Source organism: Triturus cristatus, chromosome 4_1, assembly GCF_964204655.1.
Source record: "Triturus cristatus chromosome 4_1, aTriCri1.1, whole genome shotgun sequence".
NCBI lineage: Eukaryota > Metazoa > Chordata > Amphibia > Caudata > Salamandridae > Triturus > Triturus cristatus.
In genome coordinates this window covers 47,273,060-47,296,940 of record NC_140585.1, presented here as the reverse complement: position 1 = coordinate 47,296,940, position 23,881 = coordinate 47,273,060, and the positions used below count along the sequence as shown (strand labels likewise).

The 23,881-nt window shown below is 50.9% G+C and overlaps 1 protein-coding gene across 4 annotated transcripts in view; it reads left to right on the top strand.

Annotated features, from left to right (window-relative positions):
• Nucleotides 1-23,881, top strand: part of LOC146839442 (transmembrane protein 176B-like) — a 128,352-nt gene that overhangs the window by 43,080 nt on the left and 61,391 nt on the right. Inside the window, exons 1-2 of one of the 4 annotated variants that reach the window (XM_085651495.1) lie at nt 13,253-13,420; nt 18,851-19,045. In XM_085651495.1, the coding sequence (XP_085507621.1) occupies nt 18,860-19,045 (186 nt within the window). In that variant the 5' untranslated portion in view covers nt 13,253-13,420; nt 18,851-18,859. Of the gene's footprint in view, nt 1-13,252; nt 13,421-13,486; nt 13,685-18,850; nt 19,046-23,881 lie in introns of those variants that run through there. The other 3 variants (XM_085651497.1, XM_085651496.1, XM_085651493.1) reach the window with 3 other exon arrangements.

The window sequence follows — 23,881 nt, the reverse complement described above, 5'->3', positions numbered from 1 at the left end:
GGCACTGGGAGAAGGGTTGCAGGCAGCACTGTGGCACTGGGAGAAGGGTTGCAAGCAGCAGTGTGGCACTGGGAGAAGGGTTGCAAGCAGCAGTGTGGCACTGGGAGAAGGGTTGCATGCAGCAGTGTGGCACTGTGGCACTGGGAGAAGGGTTGCGGGCAGCAGTGTGGCACTGGGAGAAGGGTTGCAGGCAGCAGTGTGGCACTGGGAGAAGGGTTGCAGGCAGCAGTGTGGCACTGGGAGAAGGGTTGCAGGCAGCAGTGTGGCCCTGGGAGAAGGGTTGCAGGCTGTTAGACCTGGCACCTTGGCGTGAGTCTCCCTTCCACTTTTTGCTGATGTGCCTCAGGTGTTTTGTTGGTGTTGGCTCCTCAGGGCACTGTGCCACTGCCAATCAGTGCTACAGTGCAAGTGCTCCCTATGAAAAGTGTGCCTGTAATTGATTTCCATGATTGGCTTATTTGGTTTACTGTCAGTCCCCAGTAAAGTGCACCAGGAGTGCCAGGGCTTGTAAATACAAATGCTGCTAGTGGGCCTGCAGCACTGGTCGTGCCACCCACAGAAGCGGCCTTTTAAAAATATGTCTAAGGTCTGCCATTGCAGAACCTGCGTGCAGTCTGGTATTGTCATGCTGGCTGGGCAAGTGCACACACTTGCCAGCCCCTAAACCTTCCCTTTACTTCATGTGAGTCACCCCTAAGGTAGGCCCAAGGGCAGGGTGCATTGTAAGCATAAGGTAGGACAAGCGCTGATGTGTGTGGCATGTCCTAATAGTGAATTACCGCCATTTTCGTTTTTCACTATTGAAAGGCTACCTTTTCTCATAGGCCAGAATGGGCTGCTGGAATTATTACACTCTATAATCCCAGCAGGCTCAGGGAACATGGTAGAAAGTCAAGTTTAGTATGCCTGGACTCAGAATAATAAAATACTTATTTTAGTAAAGTTTATTTTAATATCCTGGGTTTGCAAATGCTATTTTTCGAAATTTAGCATTTGCTTGCCTGATTGTTTCAGCCCGCCTCTGCTGGGATGTGTATCTGCTGTCTGGTTTCTGTGAGTGACGGGGCTGGGGGATTCCAGAGGACAGTCTGGGCTGCCAGGTGGTGAATAGAGGGATTACCCCCAGGATAGGTGGGAGGAGTGCCCCCTGACTCTGAATAGGGCTGTGCTCTGCCACCTCAATGCTGGCTCCACCTCCTGCGGAGCGTCTGGTGTCCCTGCCCTGCACCTTGAAAGAAACAGCAAGAGGCTCAACAACAAAGTGCTCCAAAACTGGGTTGAACCAGGCTCAGGCCCCCTGGCCTGGAAAGACCAAAGAAACTGGGTATAAAGGTAGGAGCCCTGCTCCTAAACAGTAGATCCTGCTTGTGAACCAAGAACCCCCCCGCTATCAACACTGAGGAAGAAACCCCACAAAGACTTGCTGCTTTTGAAAGACTGGCTAGGCTCTAAAAAGAACTGGCACTCACATCGATCTCCAAGGGCCTGAAAGCGAGCTGGCCCCCTGACCTGAGTCCCAGGAACATTGGACTCTGCCTGCCTGCATCCGAGCCGCGAAGAAATCGCTGAACTCTCCCCCTGCTGCTGGAGCCGCCCAAGTGCGTACCCGTATCGCTGGACTGCCGTGCAGCCGAAGCGGACCCTCTCCCTGACGTTGCGCTACGAGGAAACAAAGCATTTCCCCGCTCAGACGGGCATCTACCGAGGTACGCGCCATACGCCTGAAGCGTACTACTTCGCACCTTGTCCCCGAGGCCGCGCCGCACAAAGGGAGCTGCGCTGTATTTATTTTATTTATTTTTAGCATTTATTAAGCGCGAACAATTGCCCGCAGGCGTCTCGGCGCTGTACTTTTGTTGCTCTCCTGAATGATCTTATGAATTTTTCAGAGGTTAAATAACCATGTCTTCAGTTTCTTCCTAAAGGACATGAGATTTGGGCTGGATCTTACGGTTTGCGGGAGTGTATTCCATAGTCGTGGGGCGACAACTAGGAAACGTCTGTCTCCCCAGTTGACCAGCCTAGTCCGTGGCACTACCAGGTCATTCTGTCTTGCTGATCGTAACGTTCGAGTGGGAATGTGTGGGACAAGATGGTCGCACAAGAATTGAGGCGCTTGATGGTGTAGTGACTTGTAAACGATGCATAATGTTTTGAATTTAATTCTATTCCTAACAGGAAGCCAGTGGAGACTCCTTAAGGTCTCAGCTATTGGCTTGAATTTAGGGATGTTAAGGAGAAGTCTGGCTGCTGCATTTTGGATTGTCTGCATTTTCTTGATAATCCTGACTTGAGCATTAGCGAACAAGCCATTGCAGTAATCCAGTGCTGATAGGACCAAAGCGCTGACCAATGTCTTTCCCACGTTTTTGGGAAGAAAAGAAAGGATCTTCCTGACGAGTCGTAACTTATAGAAGGCAGTGGAGGCCGTCTGATTGGCATGAGCCATGAAATTTAGATTGTCATCAAAGATGACACCCAAATTTCTCACTTTCGTGACTGGTTTGGGTACAGCTCCAAAAGAAGAAGGCCACCAAGTTGGGGACCAGCTAGGGCTGAGATGGCCAAAAGAGACCACCTCCGTTTTATCGGAATTTAATTTCAGACAGTTTGCTGACATCCATTTTCCTATGGCCAGCATACCTGTTTTGAAACTTTCCGCCACTGTTTCCCCATTTCTGACAGCCAGTATCAGCTGTGTATCATCTGCATATGAGGTAAGGTTCATCCCGTGCGTTTTGATGGTTTTTGCGAGGTCCGACACGTATATATTAAATAGTGTCGGACTAAGGGATGAACCTTGAGGTACCCCACATGGCAGTGATAACTCAGCAGATTCAAACTGGCCCAGTATAACTGCCTGGGATCTCTCTGCCAGAAAAGACGCCAGTAGATCTTTTGCTAGGCCTTGCACGCCCATCTTTTCGACACGGTTGACTAAGATCTTATGGTCAACCGTGTCGAAAGCAGCCGATAAATCTAGAAGCACCAATAGTGCTGTGCCACCTTGGTCTCTGATTAATCGGATATCGTCCGCCGCTTTAATGAGCGCTGTTTCCGTTCCATGAAACTTGCGGAATCCGAATTGTGTTTCGTCGAGCAGATGATATTGCTCGATGAATTCCGCAAGTTGGGTGTTCATGGCTTTTTCGACTATCTTAGCAAGAAAGGGTAAGTTCGCGATGGGCCTGTAATTTTTAAGTTCTGCTTTATCTAAGCCGGGTTTTTTCAGGAGGGGTTTGAGTAAGGTCTTTTTTAACTGGTTAGGGAAGATGCCTGTGCGAAACATTAGATTGCTTATTTGGGTAATAACTGGAATGACGGTGTCCATTAGTGAACAAAGGGTATTTAGAGGACAGGGATCCAGAGCTGATCCAGATTTAATAGTTTTAATAATATCCTGGATTTGATCTTCAGTGACCTCTGCAAAGCAAGAAAAATTATTGCTTGAAGATGGTATATTTATTTTTTCAATGCATTGGTTATCACCTAGGTTGAATGCTGAAAATATGTCATTCACCTTGGTGAAAAAGAAGGATGCCAATGAATCACAGAAATCTTGTGAGCAAGGGGGGTTAAGGTCTGGGACACATCCCGCAAGATATTTCAAAGAGCTTTTTATTTGAATTTTTAGCGCTTTCCTCAGTGTAGTACTTCTTTTTTGTCTCTGTGATCAAAAGTTTATATTGAGTTAACAATTCCTTACACACTTTCCTATTTTCATTATCATACTTTTTCCTCCAGTTTCTCTTTGTTTCTGCACTGCTGTTTTAGTTTTTTAAGCTCCTCGGTGTACCATGGTGCTGAAGGGGAGTTTCTATTCCTGGACAATATTTTTACTGGTACCAGTTTATTAGCAGCCTGGCCCACCCATGTGTGGTATTGCTCAATAGCAGTTTCTGGGTCGGTGGCCCATATGGGTGTTGAATTATGTAACGCCTCCTTGAACCAGGGAATGTTGATGTCTTTCCAGACCTTGAACAATTCTCGTTTGAGGGAGGATGTTGTGGCGGTAGATGTTTTATTAATTTGTATTGTAGCTAATACCAGGTGGTGGTCGGACCAAGTCATTGGCAAGACATCGGTCACTAGGATATTTTCCAAATTAGTAAAGATACCATCTAAGGTATGGCCTGCAGTATGAGTAGGTCCTTTCACCAACTGCGATAGACCAAAAACCTCCATTTCAGATTGCAGAGATATGGTGTCCTTGTCTTCACTACAGTCCAAATGGAAATTGAAATCACCTAACAGTGTTACAGATTTATCAGTAGCTGAGGTTTCTAGAATGGTGAGAATTTCTGTGAGGAATTCCGACCGGGTTTCTGGTCTTCTATATAATAGTACGCCTTTAAAGTTGTATGAGGGGGACAGATAGATATCAAATTGAAGCGCCTCGCATGTCGTAGAAGGAATTGCAGTAGTACGAATTTTAAAAGAGTCACGGGCAATTATAGCAATCCCACCGCCTTTTTTACCAGTTCTGTCTAGTCTATAGCATTTAAATCCTTGTGGAACGGCTATCACGAGGTCTGGGTCGGAAGCTTTATCCAACCAAGTCTCCGTCAGGAACATTATGTCTATGTTCCTGTCTGTGAGTACATCGGCTATCTCTTGCCTATGCTTGGCTAATGAGCGCACATTAATGAGGGCTATAGTAAACATTTGCTTTATCTGGTTAGAATTATCACTACGTACCCTTTTATTTAATAGGGGGATGGGCGTTTGACAGTGTTTACAATCCAGAGCCGTTTTAAATGATATGGAGTCAGGACTATACCTTGTGCATTTTTCCATAGTTTGTGGGCGGAGGTCAATCAGCGCAGAGCGCGGGTATGATGTAAGGCATGCGAGAGCAGTCTGACCAGGGGGGGTGGCCCTAGACCCGTGTCCAGCGCGGACGGGCGCAGACGGGCTTGCCTTTGGCGCGCCTTCGGCGTGCCGCCGGCGCGCCCGCTGCGCCCGCCCGCTGCGCGGACGGAATGGCCTCATCATTTTATATTCTGTAGAGGAGGGTGGGAGGCGTCCTGCCACTGGACCGCCAACCCTTCCTCCCTCCAAGATGGCGCCTTTCCCCGCGATGTTAGCCCCTATTCGGCCACGCCGGGAGGAGAAAGGTGAGCAGAATGTGCCTCGGTGCAATGTAGTCTTGCACACGAGAGCGCGGTGATACAGTGCTAATTTAAAAACGATACTGTTTAAAATAATTACAGTGTTTAAAAAACCGCTTTCATCACCAACAAAGAACAGAAGGTAGAACCCCCGGCTTTCCGCCTCAGGGGAGAGTAATCTAGTACAGGCCGCCCTGTGCCGTATTTGCCGCCTCTGGGGAGATCGGACCTCTGCCCTGTGCGCACCGGACCCGAGAGTCCGCCCGTGGCAGAGTCCCTCCTGTGGCTGCACTTTTAATCCCACCATGTCCCGCACAGTCAGGACGACGCGCACGAGCGCAGAAGAGCCGCTTTTGCTCCTAACAAAGACATGCCTATTCTGGCCTGAAACGAACTGCGGACATCTAAGGACGTTATCCATGATTTAGAGACACTGTTTGGAAAAGACACATATCCCGGCATAAAACGAGGTATTGTGTGCAACACGTTATTTATGGTCTTGTAATTAAGCCTGCATCATAATTCATATTTTTACATAAAGTCTACGTATTTTGTTACAAAGCACAGCCTGGTGCCCATTTGTGGTGGGGTTATCTTGATTACTGTATGTATGTTACAAATGCTTAGCCTATGACTCCCAGAGATTAGCCTTGTCTGCTTGCGCCACACTACCCAAAGGGTGAGCAGGGGTTATTTGAAAGGGTGATTCCCCTTATCCTGACTAGAGGAGAGGGTCCCTGCTTGTCACAAGTTCCCACCTGTGCCAACCAGAAACCCCCAACTCTAACATTGGTGGTCAGCGGTGAGGATTTCGAATTTGCATTTGTGATTTGTGTACAGTGATTATTTGATCACCACGTAGTGAGAGCAGACCTATAACGTAGCCACATAATGTCTGTGGTTATTTTTTTTTAATTTTTTTTTTTTTACTAAGATCTCCATTTTTAAAGAAAAGTCTTGCCTGGCCCAAACTCTGTAGAGAAGGCAGCATCCATAGTCTCTGATGGAAGTGAAATTGAATGGGAAGAGGAGAGACTGGAGAGCTACACCATGGCCCAGCTGCAAGGCTTCTGCAAAAAGTTTGGAGTTTCCCTGTCTGGATGTAGAACCAAACCACAATACCAAAAGGCGCTGAGGGCCTGGATTGAGTCAAGAGCACCAGAGAATAGAGGGGAAATTGTACCCCCAGACAGCATCCATGATGTTGGCAGAGTCCTGTCGCCAGAGGAGTTGGCAGACAGGGCAGCAACCAGGGCACAATAAGTGGAGATGGCAAAACTCAATGGACAGATGGAAATGGAGAAACAAAGGTTAGCAATGGAAAGCCAAAGGTTGGCAATGGAAGAGAAAGATCCAAATGGAACATGAGATGAAATTGAAGGAGTTGGAGCTGAAAGGCAAAAGTTTGGACAATACTCCTTCTGGTGGCAGCGCAACGCCGGTGCAGGTAGAATCAAGAGTGTACATGCCAAAAGATGTGGTGAAGGAATATTTTAAGGGAGATGACATAGGGCAGTGGTTCAAGCCCTATGAGGTAGCCATGTCCTCCCACTGGGTCCCTGAGCGAGATTGGGGAGTGGGGTTGTGGGGGCGGTTCCTTAGTGAGGGACGGGACACCCTGCTAGATTTACCCTCTGAAGATTATAATTCTTATCCCCACATGAAGGAAGCTTTGATGACCAGGTATGGGTTGACTCCTGAATTATATAGACAGAGGTTCAGGGGGTGTACAAAGATTCCTGGAAGTACCTATGTTGAATATGTAACCTTTTTCTGCAGACCACTGGATGGTTGGGTGAAGGGTAGCAAAGTGAATGATTTTCAAGGTCTCTTTGATTTAATTGCGTGTGAGCACTTGTCCAGTAATTGTTTTCCTGAGCTACGCCAGCACCTGATTGATAGCAAGCTGACTAACCCTAGGAAGCTTGCTGAGGAGGCGGACCGCTGGGTCAGCACAAGGGTCACGTGGGAGACTCCTCCAGGGGTGGGCAGGGTCCCCAGCAGAGGAGTGGGGGGGACAAGGGTAAACAGAAGGAGTTCCAAAGAAAGCCCCAAAGTAATCCCCAAGGGAACGGTCCTCCGTCTCCCCCACCCCAGAGGCAGACCGGGGCCCCAACAGGTAATCTTGTTCAAGGAGGGCCCATAAAATGTTTCAAGTGTGGTGAACTAGGTCATGTTGCCAGTAATCCCTAGTGTCGTTTTTTTGTTAAACCAGCACCCACTTGTGCCCCCCTCCTCGGCAGGTGGCTAATATAGCCTTTGGGGAGGAGGGATAAGTACAAGAAGGGTGGGAGCCAGTTCAGATGTCCCTAGTCTCTTTAGGAGACAGTGCAATGGTCCCTGAGAACTACCTGCCCTCCAACACTAAGAAATATGGGCAGGTAGTGTCCATCAACGGCAAGAAGGCAGAAGCTCTTAGAGACACAGGAGCCAGTGTGACTGCCGTCCAGCAGCACCTGGTGTCTCAAGAGCAGGTTGTACCCCATGCATACTGCCGGGTTGTCAATGCTGACAACTCGGAGAGCCAGTGTCCAATGGCTCAGGTTCCCTTTGAGTGGGAGGGGGGGGTCTCTGGTACTCTGCAGGTTGCAGTGAGAACCGACATGCCTGTGGATTGTTTGCTAGGGAATGACTTGGAGAGCTCCCCTTGGAAAAAGGTGGAGAAGACCACTCACCTGAAGATGGTGGGTTTACCTGACTGGGCGTGCGTGACCACCCGGTCAATGGCAGCCAGTAGGGGTGCTCAAGAGGTCCTGGAGCCTGAGGGAGAGGCCAGATACCGGCCTTAGAGGGAAGGCATGGGGAGCGCGGGAAACCGGCCCCTGAAGTTCCCACGGCCCAGTAGGAAGCAGACCTTGAGGGGGATGCCCTGGAGCCTACCGAGGAACAGATTGCTGAACTGGGGGACCTGCCTGAGCTGACCCATTGGCAGCAGGAAGGGGGCCCCTCCAGGGAAGAATTCTGCAGGGAGCAGAAAGAATGCCCTTCTCTCGTGGGTCTGCGGCAGCAGGCTGCAGACCAGGCCAATGGTTATCAGTCCGGTACACACTTCATTTACTGGGAGAATGAGCTCCTGTATTCAGAGCCTAAGGTTGCTGAACCTGGCTCAGCCCGTGCGCTGGTGGTACCCCAGAAGTTCAGAGCCTTCCTACTGGGGCTGGCTCATGATGTGCCTTTAGTAGGACATTTGGGGATGGACAAGACCTATGACAGGCTTGTCACCCACTTTTATTGGCCCCAAATGCACAGGAGCTCAGATGCTCATTGTAGGTCATGCCAAACTTGCAAGGCAAGTGGGAAGAGTGGGAGGAAGCAGAAGGCTCCTCTTCAGCCCTTCCCTGTGGTCAGTACACCATTCCAGCGAGTGGGAATTGACATTGTGGGGCCTCTGGACCCCAGGAGAGCCATGGGCAACAGGTTCATCCTGGTCCTGGTGGATCATGCCACCCGGTACCCTGAAGCCATCCCTCTGAGGACAGTGACTGCCCCCATGGTGGGATGGGCACTGATGGGAATTTTCTCCAGAGTAGGATTCCCTCTAGAGGTGGTGTCTGACAGGGGTACCAATTTCATATCCAAGTATATGAAATCCCTTTGGCAAGAGTGTGGTGTAACCTACAAGTTCACCACCCCTTACCACCCCCAAGGAAATGGGTTGGTTGAGAGATTCAACCGAACTCTGAAGGGCATGATTATGGGTCTGGAAGAACCCATGAGGCGTAAGTGGGACGTCATCTTGCCATGCCTTCTCTTTGCATACCGTGAGGTGCCACAAAAGTCTCTAGGGTTCAGCCCCTTTGAGCTTCTGTATGGCCACCCAGTGAGAGGAACTCTGAGTCTGGTTAAGGAAGGCTGGGAGCAATCTCCCAGGAAACCTCCCCAGAATGTATACAGTTACATGCTGGCCTTCAGAAACCAGACTAGGCGATTCAGGCAACTTGCTGAGGCAAATCTGGAAGCCAGCCAGGAAGAGATGAAGCGGTGGTACGACCAGAATGCCACCCTGGTAGAGCTGCAACCTGGACAAAAGTGTGGGTCTTGGCCCCAGTGGAGCCTTGTGCACTTAAGGATAAGTGGACCGGCCCATTTGAGGTTGTGGAGCGCAGGAGTCCGGTCACCTACTTGGTGGACATGCAGTCTCCCAGGAACCCCTTGAGGGTCCTACATGTTAACCGCCTTAAGCCCCACTTGGAGAGGTCCGAAGTGGGCATGCTCTTGGCAACCGATGATGGCATGGAGGAGGAGACCGAGCCTCTTCCTGACCTCTTGGTAGCCTCAGAACGAGATGGGTCAGTGGATGGAGTTAACCTCTCACCCACCCTGACTCCTGAACAACAGGAAGATTGCCGCCAATTGCTGGGGCAGTTTCCTGATCTGTTCTCCCTTGTTCCTGGTGTCAAAGATTGGTGCGTCCATGATCTGGACATAGGAGACATCTTGCCTGTGAAGCACAAGGCTTACAGAGTAACTGACCGGGTCAGAGCCTGCATCAAAGAGGAGGTCTCAAAGATGCTTGCTCTTGGAGTGGTTGAGTCCTCCAGCAGTCATTGGGCCAGCCCAGTGATCTTGGTCCCAAAGGCTGCAGCGCCGGGAGCCACACCTGAACTCCGGTTTTGTGTGGACTACAGAGTACTCAATTCAGTCACCAAGACTGACGCGCACCCCTTCCCCAGAGCTGATGAGCTCATCGATCGGTTAGGGGCTGCCCAGTTCCTCAGCACGTTTGATTTGACGTCTGGGTACTGGCAGATCGCCTTGACTGATGGGGCCAAAGAGGTCCGGATTCTCCACACCAGATGGGCATTTCCAGTTCCGGGTTATGCCACCTTCCAGAGGTTGGTCAACCAGGTGTTGGCCGGGCTGACTGAGTTCAGCGCCGCCTACCTGGATGACATTGCAGTGTTCAGTGGTACATGGGCAGAACACCTGCGCCACCTCTGGGTAGTGTTGATGGCACTGCGCAAGGCAGGCCTCATGATCAAGGCAAGCAAGTGTCAGATCGGGCAGGGTTCAGTGGTGTACTTGGGACACCAAGTGGGGAGAGGCAAGGTGGCACCCCTGCAACCAAAGATTGAAACCATCCTGGCTTGGGAGCCCCCCAAAACCCAAACTGCAGTGAGAGCCTTCTTAGGACTCACAGGGTACTACAGGAGGTTTGTCAAGGGGTATGGCAGCATTGTTGCCCCCTTGACAGAACTGACTTCTAAGAAGCAGCCCAGGAAAGTGATCTGGACTGACACCTGTCAAAGCTTTTGACACCCTGAAGACTGTCATGTGCACGGCGCCCGTGCTCCTGGCCCCTGATTTCTCCAAGGAATTTCTAGTGCAAACAGACGCTTCAGAGCATGGTGTAGGGGCTGTTCTCTCACAGATGACTGAGGAGGGCTGGGACCAACCTGTATCCTTCATCAGTAGGAGGTTACTTCTACGGGAACAGAGGTGGAGTGCCATTGAGCGATAAGCTTTTGCTGTGGTCTGGGCATTGAAGAAGCTAAGACCCTACTTGTTTGGGCCTCACTTCCGGGTTCAGACAGACCACAGGCCCCTCAGATGGTTGATGCAGATGAGGGGTGAGAACCCAAAACTGTTGTGGTCCATTTCCCTACAGGGTATGGACTTCGCGGTGGCACATCGCCCTGGTATAGATCACGCCAATGCTGACGGTCTATCCAGGTTTTTCCGCCGTAGTGATGAGGAACTCCCTGGGGTAGGGTAGTTCTCCCCACATTTCAGCTGGAGGGGACACGTGTTAGACCTGGCACCTTGGCGTGAGTCTCCCTTCCACTTTTTGCTGATGTGCCTCAGATGTGTTGCTGGTGTTAGCTGCTCAAGGCACTGTGCCACTGCCAATCAGTGCCACAGTGCAAGTGCTCCCTATGAAAAGTGTGCCTGTAATTGATTTCCATGATTGGCTTATTTGGTTTACTGTCAGTCCCCAGTAAAGTGCTCCAGGAGTGCCAGGGCTTGTAAATACAAATGCTGCTAGTGGGCCTGCAGCACTGGTCGTGCCACCCACAGAAGCAGCCTTTTAAAAATGTTTAAGGTCTGCCATTGCAGAACCTGCGTGCAGTCTGGTACTGTCATGCTGGCTGGGCAAGTGCACCTACTTGCCAGCCCCTAAACCTTCCCTTTACTTCATGTGAGTCACCCCTATGGTAGGCCCAAGGGCAGGGTGCATTGTAAGCATAAGGTAGGACAAGCGCTGATGTGTGTGGCATGTCCTAATAGTGAATTACCGCCATTTTCGTTTTTCACTATTGTAAGGCTACCTGTTCTCATAGGCCAGAATGGGCTGCTGGAATTATTACACTCTATGATCCCAGCAGGCTCAGGGAACATGGTAGAAAGTCAAGTTTAGTATGCCTGGACTCAGAATAATAAAATACTTATTTTAGTAAAGTTTATTTTAATATCCTGGGTTTGCAAATGCTATTTTTCGAAAGTTAGCATTTGCTTGCCTGATTGTTTCAGCCCGCCTCTGCTGGGATGTGTATCTGCTGTCTGGTTTCTGTGAGTGACGGGGCTGGGGGATTCCAGGGGACAGTCTGGGCTGCCAGGTGGTGAATAGAGGGATTAACCCCAGGATAGGTGGGAGGAGTGCCCCCTGACTCTGAATAAGGCTGTGCTCTGCCACCTCAATGCTGGCTCCACCTCCTGCGGAGCGTCTGGTGTCCCTGCCCTGCACCTTGAAAGAAACAGCAAGAGGCTCAACAACGAAGTGCTCCAAAACTGGGTTGAACCAGGCTCAGGCCCCCTGGCCTGGAAAGACCAAAGAAACTGGGTATAAAGGTAGGAGCCCTGCTCCTAAACAGTAGATCCTGCTTGTGAACCAAGAAGAACCCGCTATCAACACTGAGGAAGAAACCCCACAAAGACTTGCTGCTTTTGAAAGACTGGCTAGGCTCTAAAAAGAACTGGCACTCAGAACGATCTCCAAGGGCCTGGAAGCGAGCTGGCCCCCTGACCGGAGTCCCAGGAACATTGGACTCTGCCTTCCTGCATCCGACTCGCGAAGAAATCGCTGAACTCTTCCCCCTGCTGCTGGAGCCGCCCAAGTGCATCCCTGTATCGCTGGACTGCCGTGAAGCCGACCTGTGCCTGCCCGCCCCGTGTGACCCGCTCTGACCCCGAGCCGTACCCACACCGTGTCGCTGGGCTGCCCACACCCGCTTCACCCTCCTCTGAAGGGCGCACTGTTCTGCCTGCTGTATCCCCACTGGGGGGAGAGACCTTCAAAGATCAGCGCATCGCCCCAGAGACGCCTCGTATGCTGAAGCGTACCCTCTCCCCGACGTCGCGCTACGAGGAAACAAAGCATTTCCGTGCTCAGACGGGCATCTCCCGAGGTACGCGCCGTATGCCTGAAGCCTACTACTTCGCACCTTGTTCCCGAGGCCGCGCCGCACAAAGGGAGCCGCGCTGTACGTTGAGTACAGGCTGCCGCATTTGCCACCTCTGGGGAGATCGGACCTCTGCCCTGTGCGCACCGGACCCGAGAGTCTGCCCGTGGCAGAGTCCCTCCTGTGGCTGCACTTTTAATCCCGCCACGTCCCGCACAGTCAGGACGACGCGCACGAGCACAGAAGAGCCGCTTTTGCTCCTAACAAAGAGACACGCCTATCCTGGCCTGAAACGAACTGTGGACATCTATGGACGTTATCCATGATTTAGAGACACTGTTTGGAAAAGGCACATATCCCCACATAAAACGAGGTATTGTGTGCAACACGTTATTTATGGTCTTGTAATTAAGCCTGCATCACAATTCATATTTTTACATAAAGTCTATGTATTTTGTTACAAAAAAACACAGCCTGGTGTCCGTTTGTGGTGGGTTCCTCTTGATTACTGTATGTATGTTGCAAATGCTTAGCCTATGACGCCCAGAGATTAGCCTTGTCTGCTTGCGCCACACTACCCAAAGGGTGAGCAGGGGTTATTTGAAAGGGTGATCCCCCTTATCCTGACTAGAGGAGAGGGTCCCTGCTTGTCACAAGTTCCCACCTGTGCCAACCAGAGACCCCCCAACTCTAACACAGGCAGTGTGGCCCTGGGAGAAGGGCTGCAGGCAGTGACCAGTGACAGAGAACGATGCTTACACAGCGTCACTACCAGAGCCGGCCGCAGGAGGGCGCCAGAGCCTTAACAGAAGGCCCCGCTCCTCATCTTTCCACTTCCGGCTGAAGAAGGCAGCTGGACCTCGGCCACAAGCCCAGCCCACCTCACCCGAGGCTGACCCGAGAGTCTGAAAGAGACGGTGCCTACCCGAGACAGGGGAACACAGCCGGCAGAGGAGGAGTGCTGTGCAGGTGAGGGGCTGGCGGGGGTGTAAAGAGCAGTGCTGGTGACGTGGCAGATCCCTCCCTCCCTACCTCTGTTAGTGTGAAGAGGGGGGCGTGCTAGTGAAGGGGAGAACTCTGCAGGAGAGTTGGAGGGTGGGGAGGGATCCAGGTCTATAGCGGGAGAGCTGTGCAGGTGAGGAGGGACTGCTAGTGAAGAGCAGGATGGCTGTGTAGGTGTCCAGGTCAGGAGAGGGAGAAGTGGTCCAGAGAAAGAGCAGGGGAGCTGTGCAGGTGAGGAGGGGATCCTAGTGAAGAGCAGGAGAGCTGTGCAGGTGTGGAGGGGTCCAGGTCTATAGCAGGAGAGTGGTGCAGGTGAGGAGGAGTTCAGGTCAAGAGCAGGAGAGCTGTGCAGGTGAGGAGGGAGTCCAGGTCAGGAGCCGGAGAGCTGTGCAGGTGAAGGGCAAGAGAGCTGAAGAGCTGTGCAGGTGAGGAGGGTGCCCAGATCAAGAGCAGAAGAGCTGTGCAGGTGAGGGAGCCCAGATCCAGAGCAGGAGAGCTGTGCAGGTGAGCAGTGGTCCAAATCGAGAGCAGGAGAGCTGTGCAGATGAGCAGTGGTCCAGATCAAGAGCAGGAGAGCTGTGCAGGTGAGGAGGGGTCCAGGCCAAGAGCAGGAGAGCTGTGCAGGTGAGGAGGGGTCCAGGGAAAGAGCAGGAGAGCTGTGGAGGGGAGGTGGGAGTCCAGGTTAAGAGCAGGAGAGCTGTGCAGGTTGAGGGGCGAGTGCAGGTTAAGAGCAGGAGAGCTGTGCAGGTGAGGAGGGAGTCCAGATCGAGAGCAGGAGAGCTGTGCAGGGGAGGAGTCTAGATCAAGAGCAGGAGAGCTGTGCAGGTGAGATGGGGTCCAGGTGAAGAGCAGGAGAGCTTTGCAGGTGAGGAGGGGTCCAGGTGAGGAGGGGGAGAGCTTTGCAGGTGAGGAGGGGTCCAGATAAAGAGCAGGAGAGCTGTGGAGGGGAGGTGGGAGTCCAGGTCCAGGTCAAGAGCAGGAGAGCTGTGCAGGTGAGGAGGGGTCCAGGTCAAGAGCAGGAAAGCTGTGCAGGTGAGGAGGGAGTCCAGATCGAGAGCAGGAGAGCTGTGCAGGTGAGCAGTGGTCCAGATCGAGAGCAGGAGAGCTGTGCAGGTGAGGAGGGGTCAGGGCAAGAGCAGGAGAGCTGTGCATGTGACCAGTGGTCCAGATAGAGAGCAGGAGAGCTGTGCAGGTGAGGAGGGGTCCAGGTGAAGAGCAGGAGAGCTGTGCAGGTTGAGGGGCGAGTCCAGGTTAAGAGCAGGAGAGCTGTGCAGGTGAGGAGGGAGTCCAGATCAAGAGCAGGAGAGCTGTGCAGGTTGAGGGGCGAGTCCAGGCCAAGAGCAGGAGAGCTGTGCAGGTGAGGAGGGGTCCAGGGAAAGAGCAAGAGAGCTGTGGAGGGGAGGTGGGAGTCCAGGTTAAGAGCAGGAGAGCTGTGCAGGTTGAGGGGCGAGTCCAGGTTAAGAGCAGGAGAGCTGTGCAAGTGAGGAGTGGCCCAGATCAAGAGCAGGAGAGCTGTGCAAGTGAGGAGGGAGTCCAGATTGAGAGCAGGAGAGCTGTGGAGGGGAGGAGGGAGTCCAGATCAAGAGCAGGAGAGCTGTGCAGGTTGAGGCGGGAGTCCAGGTCTAGAGTGAGAGAGCTCTGCTTGTGAAAGGTTGTCAAAGTCAGAAGTGGGAGAGGAAACGACGAGGACGGGTTCGAGGTTGCAGGGGCCCCCGGCGATGGGTAGGATGGAGAGTTGGTTTGCAGAGGCAACTGAGGGTTTTGGACTGAAAGGAGATGGAGAGAAGCGAGGGTGCAGGCAGGGCATCCTCCTCTGGGGGGGGGGGCGGCCCAGGCGCCGCGAGCACTTCTGCCTTCAGCATTGTAGGAGCCCCTTTAATTCCTCCCAGTGGCAGGTCCAGACTACAACTCCCAGAAAGCGCCGGGAGGTCTTGGGAAGGCGTCTGTCTTGGCGGTGCACACCGCCGTTCAGGAGCAGCTCCGAGCTCTCTTGTGACGCCCATTCGAAGGCCTGACATGTAATATTCAAAACGCCTCATATTGGCCACACTTCAGCCCTCAAAGGTGCCTTCTGAGGGTGATGATCGGTGCACCTGGGAGACGGTAGGAGGCAGCTAGGACCAGCTGATCCTACATCCTAAAACAGCCGTGCACTATCACCCTGAGGTCACAAAGGCCACGGTTTGACAGCTGTAAGGTATTTTTTTTTTTAAAAGGGACGGGGCGAGCAGGGGTCGGGTATTTGTAAAAAAAAAAAAAAAAAAAAAAGGGCGGGGTTGCGACCAGGACCAGTTTTAGGGTTCAGGGCAGGGGGCTGGGAACACCTTTAACATGCATATGCCTTTAATATTAGTGCTTTTACAACGAACTTTGTGGTAAAGGCGTGCGTGGTAAAGGCATATTCGTTGTTATAAAATGTGTGGTAATGGTTATGCCTGGCAAAGGCATTTCCCGTAGCAACGCACGTGTGGTGAAGGCATTCCCGTTGCAATGCACGCGTGGTGAAGGCATTCCCGTTGCAATGCACGCGTGGTGAAGGCATTTCCCGTAGCAACGCACGTGTGGTGAAGGCATTCCCGTTGCAATGCACGCGTGGTGAAGGCATTTCCCGTAGCAACGCACGTGTGGTGAAGGCATTCCCGTTGCAATGCACGCGTGGTGAAGGCATTCCCGTTGCAATGCACGCGTGGTGAAGGCATTTCCCGTAGCAACGCACGCGTGGTGAAGGCATTCCCGTTGCAATGCACGCGTGGTGAAGGCATTTCCCGTAGCAACGCACGCGTGGTGAAGGCATTTCCCGTTGCAATGCACGCGTGGTGAAGGCATTCCCGTTGCAATGCACGCGTGGTGAAGGCATTCCCGTTGCAATGCACGCATGGTAAAGGCATTCCCGTTGCAATGGAATGCGTTGTTCCGTCATACAACCAATAATGGATATACTGGGAATGACCTATGCAGTGTCGCACGTCAAGTGAGACAGTAACCTGGAAAAATAGAAAAGCATTTTAAAGGCGTGTCCTAAGAATTGCCCAAGCGCTTGTCATTGGCCACCAACCTCTTTGATTGGTCCGGGTTTGCTTCGTTCTTTCATGTTTTTGAACGCAAACGTTGTTTTTGGTCTCAAGAAGTGCTCCTTGCCACAGGGGTCCCTGGCACTTAAGGCAACTACTTTGTGTGCGGATATCTGCACCTTGTAACGGGGCAGAATGCCCTCGCTCACATGGAGTTAGTCAATGGTTGAACCACTGACTACAGTGTAGTGGACAGATGAAGACCTATGATTTACACCACAGCAGACCAATGAAATAATATGCTTGGGTGAAAGCCCCTAATCATGCCAACCCCCCACCCACAGTCCTTCATAGAGGTTTCAGAATTGCATTGCCATTAGATACTCAACACACAAGCTTCCTTTCTTATGTTTAAAAAAAAAAAAATGTTCTGTGTGGTCATGGAGAGATTGAGTCTTTGAGCATTTCATGTTTCCACCATTGACAAATCCCCTGAGTAAGGCGAGGCTACCCCCCCCGTATGTTGTGCGCTACCCAAATGCACAGATCAGGGTCCGCCATCCGCCTTCCAGATGTTCACTCTTAAACTTGACTGCTCTGCTCTTCTCTGGGTTTGACTTGTGCTGGTGCTAACACCATGTGTTCATGTCTCCTCCTAGGTGGACGCCATGTATTCCAGTGTCCTCTCTTGTGCTAACACCATGTGTTCATGTCTCCTCCTAGGTGGACGGCATGTATTCCGCTGTCCTCTCTTGTGCTAACACCATGTGTTCATGTCTCCTCCTAGGTGGACGCCATGTATTCCAGTGTCCTCTCTTGTGCTAACACCATGTGTTCATGTCTCCTCCTAGGTGGACGCCATGTATTCCAGTGTCCTCTCTTGTGCTAACACCATGTGTTCATGTCTCCTCCTAGGTGGACGCCATGTATTCCAGTGTCCTCTCTTGTGCTAACACCATGTGTTCATGTCTCCTCCTAGGCGGACGGCATGTATTCCGCTGTCCTCTCTTGTGCTAACACCATGTGTTCATGTCTCCTCCTAGGTGGACGCCATGTATTCCGCTGTCCTCTCTTGTGCTAACACCATGTGTTCATGTCTCCTCCTAGGTGGACGCCATGTATTCCGCTGTCCTCTCTTGTGCTAACACCATGCGTTCATGTCTTCTCCTAGGTGGACGGCATGTATTCCGCTGTCCTCTCTTGTGCTAACACCATGTGTTCATGTCTCCTCCTAGGCGGACGGCATGTATTCCGCTGTCCTCTCTTGTGCTAACACCATGTGTTCATGTCTCCTCCTAGGCGGACGGCATGTATTCCGCTGTCCTCTCTTGTGCTAACACCATGTGTTCATGTCTCCTCCTAGGTGGACGCCATGTATTCCGCTGTCCTCTCTTGTGCTAACACCATGTGTTCATGTCTCCTCCTAGGTGGACGCCATGTATTCCGCTGTCCTCTCTTGTGCTAACACCATGCGTTCATGTCTTCTCCTAGGTGGACGGCATGTATTCCGCTGTCCTCTCTTGTGCTAACACCATGTGTTCATGTCTCCTCCTAGGTGGACGGCATGTATTCCGCTGTCCTCTCTTGTGCTAACACCATGTGTTCATGTCTCCTCCTAGGTGGACGGCATGTATTCCACTGTCCTCTCTTGTGCTAACACCATATCTTCATGTCTCCTCCTAGGTGGACGCATGTATTCCGCTGTCCTCTCTTGTGCTAACACCATGTGTTCATGTCTCCTCCTAGGTGGACGGCATGTATTCCACTGTCCTCTCTTGTGCTAACACCATATCTTCATGTCTCCTCCTAGGTGGACGCCATGTATTCCGCTGTCCTCTCTTGTGCTAACACCATGTGTTCATGTCTCCTCCTAGGTGGACGGCATGTATTCCGCTGTCCTCTCTTGTGCTAACACCATGTGTTCATGTCTCCTCCTAGGCGGACGGCATGTATTCCGCTGTCCTCTCTTGTGCTAACACCATGTGTTCATGTCTCCTCCTAGGTGGACGCCATGTATTCCGCTGTCCTCTCTTGTGCTAACACCATGTGTTCATGTCTCCTCCTAGGTGGACGCCATGTATTCCGCTGTCCTCTCTTGTGCTAACACCATGCGTTCATGTCTTCTCCTAGGTGGACGGCATGTATTCCGCTGTCCTCTCTTGTGCTAACACCATGTGTTCATGTCTCCTCCTAGGTGGACGCCATGTATTCCGCTGTCCTCTCTTGTGCTAACACCATGTGTTCATGTCTCCTCCTAGGTGGACGCCATGTATTCCGCTGTCCTCTCTTGTGCTAACACCATGTGTTCATGTCTCCTCCTAGGTGGACGGCATGTATTCCACTGTCCTCTCTTGTGCTAACACCATGCGTTCATGTCTCCTCCTAGGTGGACGCCATGTATTCCGCTGTCCTCCGAGTTAATGGGCTCGAGGTGACCTCGGGCATCTCGCAGCCGACAGTTATCAACATCAACATTAACCAGCCCTCTGGATTCTACAGTCTGTTCGAGATGGTGAAGTCCCAGCTGAAGGGGAAGACAGCCTCCCCAGCAGTACCCAAAGGGGAGCAGAAGGTGTTGGGGGTACGTATGACCATGGGTGGAATACGTAAGCATTGTTGTGAGGTTGAACCACCCAAGCAAGGTGCGTAAAGGATCACTCGGCAGAAGACTCTATTTTGCCATTCTATGCAGAAGAGGTGGTTTTAGGTGTATGGCTTTTAGGCGGCACATTGGCCTTCCATTGGACAATCTACGGCATATTAATCTATGAAAACTGTGTGTCGTCGTGAAACTGGCTGCAGAGGAGGTATTTTTCATCAGTGTACAAGGAGCACACATGGCTCTTTTAGATTTTGTAGAATTTCACATTAACCAGGGTTACTTCATATATGTAGTATATTGTTCGTCGTGCTGAAGTCTCGGATACACACTCTTCCTGCAATACATTTGAACTGTTGGGTAACATTCACCAAACACCAGGTGCTCAATGAATGGAGCATTTTCTTTAATTTTGCAGTTTCATGTAGCGTGAACTCGACCCAAAGTTACTGTAGCGCTTTACATAAGTAGCAGTTGCATTACAGACAGACATTTAGGCATTGAGAGATTAAGTGATTTGCCCAGAATCACAGGATGTTGAGCTGTTGCCTGGACTCGAACCAGGTTCCCCATAGTTGGCGCTCTAGCAGTTGCGCCACATCCTCCTCTGCAGAAACTCAATCCACTTGGTTTAAAAAAAGTACATTAAGTATGTTGCTAGCTACGTGTACTATGGCATGTAGCCTGCCAAAATGCGCCATAAACTCAAAAGGAGTGTTTGTTCACACGCAGGTAAAATATGTGCTTTAAAAAAAAAAAAAAAAAAAAAAAAAAAAAATATATATATATATATTATATTTCGCGAAGATTCTTCAATCGGCGCCAACGTTATTCCAAATAGAATGTTGCGGATTTCCTATGGAAAATAGGTCCGAACTATAACTACCTACTGGCAACTGCCAGTAGGTAATGTATATGAATTTTCTGCAATCATATCCTACAACCTAATTAAGAGATGTTGTTTCTAGCGGTCTTGTAAATGACAACCAAACGTAAACCACAAATTATAATAAATGCAACTGTCATGAGAATATTTCATTATTAAATCTATATCCCTGTGATCTATTGTATGCAACAGGCAAAAAAGAAAAACATAAGAGTAGAGACTCCCTTCTACGTGTTTCCAATTAGGAGGACTTCCTAAGGTCCCCCTTGGTGCTTGCTCTGGTGTTTGAACCTCCTGAGACAGACAATCCAATCTAGGCCTAGAGAAGAGGGAATGTTAGTCCAGAACACATGGCATATTGTATCTCTATGTGACCTATTGCAGATGCTTGAGAATGCATCTAAAACTGGTAGCAGCCTAGAGAATACACTGAGGGAGACTTTCTTTCGGGTTTAAAATTAAATGTAATCGGTTCTGTACCCCTTTAGTGGTTTTGATTCTGGAGACCTCACCTGACTCCAGTTAACACCGCAAATGACTGTATAAAAGTTTGGGCAGACACACAGATGTGTGAAGATCTAGTAACCGTGTATAAAAATAACACGGTGGCACCATGTGAGGCAAGTGCAACCAAGTGGTTAAAGTTTCCAGTGTCACTAATGGACACAGTTACTCTGAGCTAAATGATAGTAACTCCCGTAGTACTATATAATCAACACATGCCTATGTGAATCCCTTGAACTCCTTCACAGACTTGACTTATTGATGTTAGTTATATTGGGGAGCAGGTGCTAGAACTGCCCTGGGAAAGGTAGGAATGTTAACCCCTGATTTTTAAAGGTTAATTTACCCCTTGACTGCCCTACCAGGGATTCTGAAGGAGCTCGTTAGAACAATACCGGTCCAGAGTGAGTCAAGACAACTGTAAATACATGGATATACCACCGTTAACGTTATGCTGCATGATTCTGTGCCTAAAATGTTTGGCAAAAATTGGTACTGAGGAGGAAAAGCTGCAGGTAATGGAGGGCAATTAATAGGATTTTCAGAATTCTGCACGGACTGGGCCATCAGCATTGTCGGCTTCCTTACGTCTGCAAAAATTGCAATTAGTCATTCGAAAAAGCTGTTCCGCCTTCTCAAAACAACCAGCCATTTCTCGGGTCAAAAAAAGTCTAATCTGAGGGGGGCGGGAGAACGCCCACTTGTCTCCTCATTATATGAGGCATGAATACTGACTAGGTCAAATGTTCTACCGTATTAGGGAGCCGGGATACAAACACATGCGAAGAAATAAGGGCACAGAAGTGGCACTCAAATCAAATCAAATTTGTAACTTTATTTGATTGTGAATGAATACAATCATAAAAGTGTAAAATAACAACAATACAGTTCGTTATAAAAAGGAGATTATTAAAAAGACACATCATATGGAAAATACATTAACAAGAGAGGGAATAGGGAGAGAAACCATTTACACGATAATCCTATTTCTAATAAAAATCACTTTCTTTAAGTACAATGTGATAGTTGCAACACAAAGGCAATTGTCCAACCGTTGAATTTCATACATGGCCGGGCGACATTGCCGATGAGCAATCTCTCTTAAAAAAGGTAACAAATGGGCACTCCTCATTTGATGGTAAAATTTACAAAATAAAACAACATGCATTGTGCTTTGGGGAGAACTTCCATCACAGGGGACAAGGAGATAATATATGGGACCAGTTATTAACTGATGGGAAGCTTACCAATCTGTGAAATAGGCCCAGCCTAAAACGGGTTAATAAAAATCTGTCATAGTTACTTGTAACATGGATCAAATAGGGCTGAATATTAAAAGAAGTTAAGATTAAATGATGATTTAAAACAGTGGGTTTTGTAATCTCAGCAGTAATTCTTAGGGATTCTAGAAAGAGCAACCCCTCTTTTTTGAGCTCTTTCCGTGAAATATTGGACATGGTATGGGGTTTTAAAAAATAGTCCAATTTGCCAATGTCACTTAAGAATTTTTGAACATAATTCAACCACGGTATCCTCGAGTATCCATCTAATTTTAAAACATCTGCCAGTATGACTCTGTTAAGTTTGGGTTCTTCTTTTGTCCAAACCCTATGCCAAAGTAGCACCGGTTCCAACTTGATAAGGTCAGATATAAAAGAAAGACCCAGTTCCGAGTGGCAAATTGTTGGACCCGGCCTCGTGGCGTGGTCCTGACTTCCCTGGGGTTGGGCCCGTTCCCCTCCCTGGCCTCCACGGGCCACCCGTTCGAGCCGCACGAGGTCGCATACACCTCGGGGCTCCACCATTTTTGTTGCCTGCCACGTGACCCTGCACACCAGTCCACCGGACTCCGCTCAACCCAGCCTCGGCCCCAGCGAGGCCCAGACATTGAGGCACCAAGAACTGGCCAGGGGGTATCATGTGAACACCTCATCGCCCTGGCGGAGGGCGGTATCGATGGGACCCCCAACCGTCCCCACACACCGAGGTGCGATCGGCCTCCATCTCTCCTGGGCCCGGCGCCTCTCCTGCTGGGCGTCTGGCCGCTCCCACCCCGGCTTCTCCGCCCCTCCGGGCGCAAGGGTCCGGACTTCAAAGGGCTCCAGGCCTATATCTGGGGCGACCCCGCAACAGACCGGAGTTGTATCCCGGAGTCGAGAGCCCTGCTGATTGAATCGCGGCCGACCCTACGGAGAAGAACTCTTGCTTAAAACCACCACGAGCCCTGCAGACTGCGTCGCGGCTCCTTCTTGCTGAAACCTTGAAGCCCCCCGGAACATCGGGGCCCTGCTGACGCTGTCGCAGCCCAACCTCGCTGAAACCTCCCTCGGAGCCCTGCTGACGACGTCGCGGCTCGAGCTGAGCAGAAACCATCTTGAGAGCCCCGCTGACCTGGTCGCGGCTCCCCACGAACTGAACGCCAGAGCCCTGCTGACGCCGTCGCGGCTCGATCCCTCCGAGTTCCGGAGGCCCTCCAGCTTGAGGATAAGAACTGGGCCCCAGGTACCCTCGTACCAAGCTCCTGCCAAAGACTGTCCCGCTACCCCTTCCCTTCTAAAGAGACAGACTTTTGTGGATCCCTTGATCCCTTTTCGTGTAAATATTGATCCCGTAACCTTTAAGTGCTGATAAAGAATTGCTCGTCTTGAGACAACCTCCTTGAGTCCTGTGTGGTGGTGTTACTGTGCTAGTACATAATCGGAGAAGGATCTCCCAGGAGGCTTCTCTGCAGCGCTCGGCTACTTCGTGCAGTGTGGGGGCCCCCCCGGAGTGGTCTCGCCGACTTCTCGGGGTCCGCCTTCCAACATTTGGTGGCCAGCGACGGGATCCGAGCTGAACGCAGTACGTACAAGCCAGTAACCCACTAGCTACCCATCCATACAACCGGAAGTCATGAGCAACCAAGAGAACAACACGACCACGGAGTTCCAGCCCGAACGGTTGGAGGAATACACGCACAAAGAGTTGAAACAGTTCTGCAAAGACAAGGGCATTGCAACCACCGGCCTAGGTACCAAAGAAGAGATGCAGAAAGCCCTGAGGACCTGGCTAGAGGCCGGGGCAGGCCCCTCCCAGGACGAAGGTCCACTGCCCCGGACTGTGGCCACATCAACCGCACCGACTCCGGCAACCGGAGGAAGAAACAGCCTAGAAACCGGCCTCTCCGAAGAAGAGATACGAGAACGGGAGAAGGTCCGGAACCACGAACTAGAGCTCGCACGACTACGGCTGGACGGCGAACTCCAGCTAGCAGAAAAGAAACTGGCCCTAGAGCAGCTACGGCTACAAGAGGAGATAGAAGAGAAGAGACGGCACCGAGAGTTGGAGGAAAAAAGACTGACCCTTGAGCACGAGCGAAGTCTCAAAGAGCTCGAAATCAAGGCAAAGAACGGGGGGACCGACACCCCCAGTAATAGAGACACCCTACC